Genomic DNA, 9,432 nt, shown 5'->3' with positions numbered 1-9,432 from the left:
CCAAATAAGGGTAAGTGTGTACAGTGTTTGATATTGTGCCTGGTGCACAATAAGCATTCAACAAATAGTAACTATTAGTTATTTCCTGGTTTTTTAATGAACATTGTTAATTTGTTTCTCTTCTATTTTCTTGCTGCTGTTGTTTTTGCTGTTGGAGATTTCCTCTTGACGTGCTAGGATGCTGATATCTTTCCAGCCCCTAAAGGGATGCACATGGTAAAAATTATGCACTGCTTAGCCCAGTAGGGATTCTCTCTAGCACTAGGAAAAGAGAGAGGGCAGCTGGTGCTTGAGAGTAAATTTGAGGGTCCTTTAGCCCCTCTCAGAAGACTTATATTCTAGGGACAAAAGTGACCTGGGAATAGGTAGGCTGCTTCCAAGTCTGCAGTTATTTCTGATTGCCCAGTACATGACCGTTTTTTTTTTTTTTTTCCATTGCTAATTATGGGTACGGATATGGAAGACTCAAGTGTTTTATTTCTATAAACCAAAGGTTAAAGGAATAAATATGATGACAAAAAGGCAAGAAATATTCCTAAATCTTATATATGAGAAAAACCTTTAGCAAGCCTTAGGTAGGGGTCTGTTAGAGGATGTTGCATTCTACAACCACATAGCATGATCATATATTTACCATTCATTATTTCTTACCTGGGCTGGCTGTGGAAAGTAATGACTTCCTCTTTTGGCTCCATACTGCTTGCTCTGTAGTCACTGCCTCTGGTTTTCCAGAATGAAGAGTCCAAAGTTGTCCAGAAATAACATTTATTAATCAACAATAAAACACACAATAGAAAGGGCCTTATAAATAAAACTATATATTTATAATGCTTTATTTTTTTTTTGCTTCAGTACTCCACAAAACACTACAGACGGTAACAAAATAATTCAATAAATATTAAAAACTTTCAAGAGGATAATAAGACACTCTTTATCATATGTGAGCATCGACAATGCCACAGCCATTAGATACACTATTAAACACTATCATAGATATCTTTCTTAAATAAGGAATATAATTACTTTTTTTTTATCCACAAGTCATAACATTTACACATATCAATACACAAGAGGACAACTCAGAGTAAGTGAAGCAGACACCCCAGTGAAATGGAATCGTCTGCCTGCATATCATTTAAAGATATTACAGTGTTAACAAGATAGAAGTCAACACACTAAAGAGAATTGTTGGGGTGTCCTTGGGGCAGGAGGAGTGAAAGTAGGGCATTTAGTGAAGCTGCTTACATATTTTCCATTGCTCTCTTAGCAATATGCTCCCTTCCTTTTTCTGCCTTTTCTTGGTTGAGGTATTCCAGCACTTTCATTAACAGATCTTCATCCAAGTACTGTCGGTTTGGGGTATCATCATTCTTCGGGGCCCCCGCAGGGAGCCTTTTGCTTACCGAGGCCAGTTTGTCAGTCTCTGGAGAGCTGCCTTGATTTAAATGCTCTTTGATGGCCTGCTCGATTTGGTCCTCTTCCTGCAGGTCGTCTTCGGATGAGACTGGGGCGGGAACTCGCTTCACCTGGTTTGAATTCATGATCTCAGGGTATTTAACTAGCATCCTGGCCAGGTACTCTCCTAAGTCTTGATCCTTGTCATTCAGGTTTTCATATGCCATTTGCCTGTTTTCAACATCCGGCATCCAGGTACCTTTTGAAAGTTGATTTGCTCTAGATCTTCCAGGACCATAAGGGAGTCTCGGCAGAGCCTTCTCTCGGTTATACTGACCGGGAAAATATGGAAGCTTTTGATTTGCATCATTCTCCATCCCGAAAAGATTTAAAACATCCTCAACACTGAGTCCATCTGGTAGGGCCTCTATCACAGCACGAGCAGGTGTTTTAGGGTAGCCATTCTTGGAAAGCATCTTATTTTGGAACACACCTGGGTGGTCTAAGTCAACCTCTGAGATATCATCTAGGTCAATGGGAAGTTCAAGCTCCTGCTCCGGTTCCACTGATCCATTTGGCTTCTCTCCAGTTTTGAGCATGTCAATTAAGTCTTCAGGGGGTATCTGTAAATTCCTTGAAATTTCAATCAGCTGATAAATAGACTGAGAATCAAGTGGTTTCTCAAAAAGCCTGGTTGCCCTTTCCCCATTTTGCCCATTCTGTGACCTCCCACTTCCTGCGGCATTCACTAACCTTTTCAGATAGGCAATTACTTTGGAGACATCATCTGAGAGTTGATCTTTATTCTCTTTCCGGAGATCTTCCTCCTGGAGGCCCAGCTGCCCTGAACGCTTCATTTCGTCATTGATTTGTTCATTTTTTTCTGTATTCTCTTTGCTGTCCCTTACCTCTTCCTGGGTCTGACTTTCTATTTTTTCCTCTACTGGGTTCCAATCTTCTCCCCCAACTACATCTTCATAGGCAATGTTATTGGCCTTATACATATCATCTTCATCATCTGTGTAAAGTTTTTGCTCCTCGTCAACCCTCTCACGCTTCTGGTTGTTTGGTCCCGTCAGTTTTCCTAGTTCTTGGAAGACAGACTCCAGTGTAGCAAGACTTTGAGGAGTGTATTGTTCCTCCACGATTTCATTTGTGCGTTTGAAGGGGTTGTCCCTGGAATTCTCTTCATACATAGGAGGGAATCGCATGTGCTTGAGCTTTCTCTCAGGCCACTGTTGAGTCTCATAATCAGCTGTCATGTCAATTGGAAAGTTCTCTGAATTCAAGGCATAAGCCTTGTTTTCTTTCAGCGCAGACTGAGGCTCATTTTCAGCCTGTCTCAAAGCTTCAAGGATTATCCTCATCCATTCATCTTCACTCAGAGAATCCCTTGAACTTTCTGGCAAGTGACTTTCATCACCATTTTCTTTTTGCTGAAGGGGAACAGAGACACCTTGGTAGGAATTATAGTCTGGGCTGCTTTCTTCTTTGCGAGCTTGTTGTCGGAGCTTTTCTATGTACTCCAAAGCCCTAATCATTTCAGGACTGGGAAACCTATGGACGTTTTCCAATCTGAGGTCTGGTTCCTTCTGAAGTAGTTGGTTTCGATGAAATGAAGCTGCTTCAGCTCCAAAGATGAGGAAAATTAAAGGGATGAGAAACAGGGCTGCTCCAAGCTGATGACTCTTAGCTTTTGCCATGTTTGAAAGAATTCCTTAAAAATAGAAAACATGATTTAATACAAATGAAGCAGACTAGAAGAAACCATATCAAGTAATTGACCATGAAGGAGCAGGGAACATAGCAGAGATTACTTCACATTAAACTTATGGTGACTCTTTTTAAATCCATAAGTATTTCTTACATGATCCTCACAAGTTAACCACAGGAATCTAGCAAAATTGTTACCTATTTGCATAAAATTTGCATGGCATTCACTTGGTTAAGATAATAACAAAAACACTAATAAGAGGTTTCTCTAATCTTATTTTTTAATTTACAAAAACATGTAATTTGTTTTCAGTATGCATTGTTTCCATTTAATAAAGACTTCCAAAAAATGAGTTTTAATTATCTTCTGTAGCATTTCTATTGAAATCACTGGGAAGATTAGTTGGCTGAATTTAAAACATGCATAGGGTGGGGGGGGGGGAGAGACTAAATTATTTCCATAAGGTTGTATAAAAAAAGCATGCAGTTTATTTCCTAAATTGTCAATCTAATTTTGTTATAGAAATGCAACAGCAGTGACATTATTATGTATGATAAAGTGCTAATACCTCTCATATTACCTTGTGGATGAGTAGAACTCACATACATTTTTCAGAAATAACTTATTCTCACCCTGACATGAAATTCAACTATCAATTTTGGAAACTGTATACATTAACAACCTCCACAACATGAATATTCTTAGCTCCCAGCTAGTAGGCTAACCTAATGGAGTTGCTTTCTGTATAAACATATTAAAATAATAAATTAACCTGTTTTAAAATGTCTCTGCTCCACATTTCTTCTAATAATCTTATTGTTGCTGTCTTGTAAATAGCAATCGTGGTTATATTTTCCATCAGCCCTCAAGAGTCTATAGTAAATAATAACAGATGCTACAGAGAGAACATAAGTTTACTTAACCAGTCTATTTCTGAACTTGTGTGTGTTCAGATTCAGCTTGACTTATGTCTATGTTTATTTTGGTATGGACCTGTGAAATCTTAAGTGACTCATACTGTTAAAGAATCTTAAAATAACCACTATGAAACTCCTAATTTAGATATACACAGATGATGTGTTGAATTCCTTCTATTTAAAAATCTTCATTCATTTTTTTCTCCACTGCCTTATTCACATATGAATTAACACAGAGATTATTAGTTCTTATATGCTTTACAGTTGGCATTACTAACACTGAATGGACATTAATAACATTGAACAATGATTTTAATACTTGAAATTTTGTTGCAAATAAAATAAATAAAAAGGAAGTTTATAAGTTTGTCAATGATATGTTACCCGAATCATGGTTTTGTGATATATATAGCTCTGTGGGTACAATTTTTTGTTAGCTTAAATATCATTTGCAGAAATCATCATTGTTTACTAAGTCGTATTGGCATTTAAGTAATGTTTCAGTTTTTAATGCCCATAAATGATTGTAGCTATAGAAATTTCTTTAGCACAGATGCATATTTTTTTATTTAGATGATTAACCAGGCTACTTAATTTACTGAAAGAAAAATCTCTGAAGACATGTCAGAGAAAACATCTACAATATTTACTATGAATCAATGTTTACTAAAAGAAATTTTATTCATAAATACTGAGGTCTAAATAAAACTACATCATACATTTTTATATTACTTCAGAATTAATTTAGGTTTGGTAATATATTTTCAACATTAGCACTTGAAATAGTGATTTTAAAAACCTTAGTAAACTTATTTTTTTAACCATTATTCTGAAAGATTCCTAACATATGACTTATGTGCTTATATTTAAAGTTGTTATCTTGTAGGTGGGCTTTGCTGTGGAGTTGGAGCAGAATACTCAATGCGGTTATTTAAAAATTAGCCTAATAAGTGCTACCTCTCAGTCATTTGTAAGGTTCAGTTTGAATGACATAGTTATTGCCTTTGAGTAAGACTCAGAGATTTCTTTCTCAGGTAACTGCTTTTCTAAATAGTATAGATGGTTTCAACAGCTCCGATATCCTATATAAGGTTTGGACTAAAGCCTCATAAGTTAAGATGTCTTTTCTATCAAAATTAGACTTGGAGCAGTGAGAAATAAAGGTGAGTATATCTAATTTGAGCAGTTCAACTAGTTAGGATACAGAAAAAGGAAACATTTGGCCCATTCAAAAATTTTAGCAAAATATTATACAACCTTTTTCAGTTAAAGCATAATAATATAGTTTATTCAGTTATGAATGTTTTCATCATGTGTTTAAAATTATCATCTCTCTGTAATTCATGGTCTTATTCAACCTACAACCCAAGATAATATTTCATCCTAAAGAAAGAAGCTCGTATTCAAGATCATTCCAACCATACTTTCCTGGAACAAAAATTAGGAAATAATAATGTAAGCCCTTTCCAACTATACCAATTCAGAAAATTATTTTATATAGTTAGTTAATTTTCAGCTCTTGCAAGGTAAATGTCAGACAAAAAAAAAATAGTTCCAAAATTGGCTGCCTCTATGACTAATATGTTTAACAGCCTTTGAATCACTGAAAACCTACTGTGAAAAATATTAAGCATATAAATTATATCCCTGGCTTTGTATCTGGTTCTTGGGGGGAAATCAATACATTAAGGAAAGAATAAATATATCTCGGGTTTGGTTAACTTTATATTAATGTGTGTATTAACGTTAAAATTTTTAACTTTTTCACGCTTCTTACATATAACTACCTAAATAACATATGGTTAATAAACATCCAACAAGTTGTATAAATCACAGATTCAATCACCTATATACACAGTGTCCTTACATTAGCTGATGAGCAGCAGGTTGCTATTCGATTATTCTATAAATATAATCTTGCCAAACGATATTTTTCTCCTCTGCTAGCAATTAAGAAAAGAACAAGCAATTTAGAACTTTCCAGTAAATCAAAAGAGAAAAGCAGTCTTACCTCTTTTTATATGGCAGAGAAGGTCCACCGCGTGCTCTTCCCGGTCCGCCGGGTGAGCTGGTCGGCTGTTTCAGGACCCCGGACAGCTCCTCGGCTTATAGGGAGCCGCCGCGCCTGACTCTGCACTGCCACACTGACGTCACCGTGCTCAGCCACAAACCAGAACGCAAGCGAGCTTTTTCAAAGAACCCGAGAGAAAATAATCACTTTATACATTAAAAAAAAAAAAAAAAAAATGCTGCCTGCTTACGCCACCTGTCTTTTTGTGGCAAAAACTGCAGTTTTCTTTTTCCTTTATACAAAGTCTTTGAGGCTTAAAATAAAATGCTCTGCACAATTTCCCTCATAAAGAAAATCTGCCAGACATGGCTAATTGCAATATAATCTCATCTATGTTCTAATATCTTGTGATAGGTTTTTTGTTGCTGTTGTTATTGTCGTCATTACAGAAAGTTTTACAGACAAGGATTTTTTTCTTCATGCCCACAAAAAATTATATTACCATTCCCTGGTATATTCCAAGAGGAACGGAAGACACATTACAAATATAGAAAGTCGTATTTCATAACACCACAAGTAGCATTGTTTTAAAACTCACATTTATGTGAATAAAAAAGAGAGATTTCTCTTTTTTATATGAGAATAAACTCCAATGACTTGAAATTTTGCTTTAGAACTTAAATATAATTTTGAAATGGATATTCCTAAGATTTCAGGTTTAACAGTTAGTAATTCTATATGAATCTATTGGTATCTTTTCTCAAAAAGAGAAGCTCAGTAGTTGAGTGTTAATGAAATTACTTCCACTAAGGAAAAAAAATTATTTCATTGTTACAAACAGAATGTGACACATACATAATTGGAATTCTTTAGCAATTGAGAAGAAGTTGGACTATAAATATTTTTCTCCTGTTCAATCTGATAAATTGAATGCCTTCCATAAATGTGACCAATCCAGGGAATAATATAGGAGTTAACTTACAACCTCATGATCATTGCTATGCTCTGCCAGGTAACCCAATTATACATTTTAATCATTTATATAAGTATAAATTTTAACTTTATTTTATTAAAAATGAGTTTTCTAAAAACTATATAATTCGAAAAACACTTTAAGTATGCAAAGGAATCTCATAATTTAAGAGATCTCTTTATGTCTCTGTTAATGAATAATCAGCCACTGATTTATTCATTCGATAAGTTGCAATGCCTATTAAGTGCCAGATACAAAGGTCAATGATATATAGAAAGATATGTAATGATATATATATGATATATCATATATATGTGTGTGTGTGTGTGTGTGTGTGTGTGTGTGTGTAAGGATCCTTTAGTTTAGTGGAGATGACAAATGGATTATTTTTATATAAGTTGGAAAGCACTAAGAAAAAGGTTAGCCAGTAGTGTTAGGGGAGGTTTCTGGAGAGCTGCTTGGTAAATATAGAAATTCAGGGGGAAAATTCACAGAGGGGGAAAAAAAAAGCCTCCTAGTAAAAGAAGCTTGAGCTGAGATTTTTTCATTATCAGGTTTTATTAAAATGATATGCTAGATAAACCACAGCACTCTTGAACTCCTCCAGAAAATAAGAATAATTTAAAACCTTGGGGGGGGGGGAAACAATCTTGGGAAAAGTGGCCCTCAATTCTTTTTCTTTGCTCTCCTGGTGAAGATATTTGATCTTCCTAAATGACCAGGAGACTACCTATGGATTAACATGGAACTTACATGGGGTCAGACTGGAGTCTTGCAGCCAGCACCCAACATACTCATGAGAAATGGATTTTAGAGCCTAGTCAAGTGCTAGCCTGCAGAGACCTGAGTAAACCCCACTTCTCAGCACCATCTCCATGACGCCGGTTCATTTGCCGATATCTTTGTTAGTTTTACAAACGTAATAACATTTTCCTAAATTTTGACAAAGGCCACTCTGAGGCTGACCTAATTTGATTTCCAGTACTTCTATGTGGACAGTTGAACTAACCAGCATCAATTCAACCTCAGAAAATTCCACAAGATGACTCTTAAAGGGTTGAGGTGGTTCTCGACAGCCCTCGGAAAAGTCACTCTTGATCTGGTTAGTTCACATATATGGAACTGAACATTTTGGCAAAGACCAGAAGCTATATCCCTGTAAGGTTTTAAAATCAACCTCTTTTTTTTGAGAATGAATTTAATCATCCAAAATCTAAATAAAACCTCATTCAAAAACTCCAAGTAGAAGTGAAATGTAAGAAGGCAGCTAAAGGGGTGGGTAGAGCAACAAGCCATATGTGGTACTGAATTCCCACTTACATAGCAAGACACTATCATTTATTGAGCTCCATTTGGTTGCAAGCACTCATTGTACCTAGAACTTCAGCAACTTAATTTATTCTTCACAATAACTGTAATGGATAGATACTCTTATCTCTGTTTTGCAGATGAAGAAACTGAAATTCCTAAATAAGTTAGTTGGTCACTATTCCCTTGCTTATAATTGGTAGAGATAAGATAGGAACTCAGATCTTTCTAAAGATATTTCCCTAATAAAGACTATGATTAAGGCACTCTACTAGGTAATAGGAATACAGAAATGAATGTGGCATGGATCCATTCAGTAAAGATCCACATCTAGAATGTAGACACTTTGACAAAAATCCTCAGGAGTCTTCCCATTTGCTTTTCGTGGTTACTGCCCTGATAGCATAGACCCCAGACTCCCATCTAGGGCAGCAAAAGTGGGAAACAAGTGGCAACATTAGATCACTTCCTTGATGCTACGAGACAGATTAGAATGTCTTTCAAACAAGAGGGTAGTTATTGACTTTGGAAAATTCTATTCACCAGCGGCCTGTATTTTATAGATTTTTCAGTGAGTTATATTTAGTATATCTCTAGAAGGCATTAATTTGTTGCCAATAGTTATTTGTTCTAGAGGAAACTATTTTCTCTACTAGAAATCTATTTGGAGAAGTTAAAATGCAATCTATATATGTAGAAAAAAAAAACAACCTTTTTGTTGATGTGAAATCTTTTGGACCATGTTATATAACACAGTAAAGATAACCTATGAATCTTTTTATTGTTAATCCTGAGATAAATTTTGTAAATGTTGTTTACAAAATTTTAATTTTCTGTTAGTTCTAAATTACAAACTATCATTGCCTCCAAGAAACAAAGCTTTATATCTCGAACATTTTCAAAATAACTATGTACTGCGTATGATAATGATTTTTACTAAATTAACTCACATCCTCATCATGGTGCTGTTAAGATCAAGCTAATCAGTTACAGTTTCAATCTTAGCAATTAGAATGGGCTAATTTATTTGTATAATCATATTTTTAAATCTTGGTTATTTTATTCTTTGTTATTCAGTTTCATATTTTATTAGGACCAGATTTTGATTTTTCTG

General features: G+C 35.3%; 1 protein-coding gene across 1 annotated transcript; it reads right to left on the bottom strand.

Annotated features, from left to right (window-relative positions):
* Window positions 1–748: 748 nt before the first annotated feature.
* On the bottom strand, window positions 749–6,155 carry SCG2 (secretogranin II). The gene is made up of 2 exons (XM_016122884.2): window positions 6,038–6,155; window positions 749–3,112 (listed from the first exon to the last, which is right to left on the bottom strand). The coding sequence occupies exon 2, from the start codon at window positions 3,096–3,098 to the stop codon at window positions 1,242–1,244; it is 1,857 nt and encodes a 618-aa protein (XP_015978370.2). The 5' UTR covers window positions 3,099–3,112; window positions 6,038–6,155; the 3' UTR covers window positions 749–1,241.
* Between the last annotated feature and the right edge of the window lie 3,277 nt (window positions 6,156–9,432).

The sequence above is a fragment of the Rousettus aegyptiacus genome, unplaced genomic scaffold (assembly GCF_014176215.1).
Source record: "Rousettus aegyptiacus isolate mRouAeg1 unplaced genomic scaffold, mRouAeg1.p scaffold_m13_p_2, whole genome shotgun sequence".
Classification (NCBI taxonomy): domain Eukaryota; kingdom Metazoa; phylum Chordata; class Mammalia; order Chiroptera; family Pteropodidae; genus Rousettus; species Rousettus aegyptiacus.
The sequence above is the reverse complement of the archived record's forward strand: the minus strand, read 5'-3'. Positions and strand labels throughout refer to the sequence as shown.

Excerpts from the sequence above, each read along its gene's own strand:
- SCG2 (XM_016122884.2), bottom strand. The coding sequence starts at position 3,098 with ATGGCAAAAGCTAAGAGTCATCAGCTTGGAGCAGCCCTGTTTCTCATC.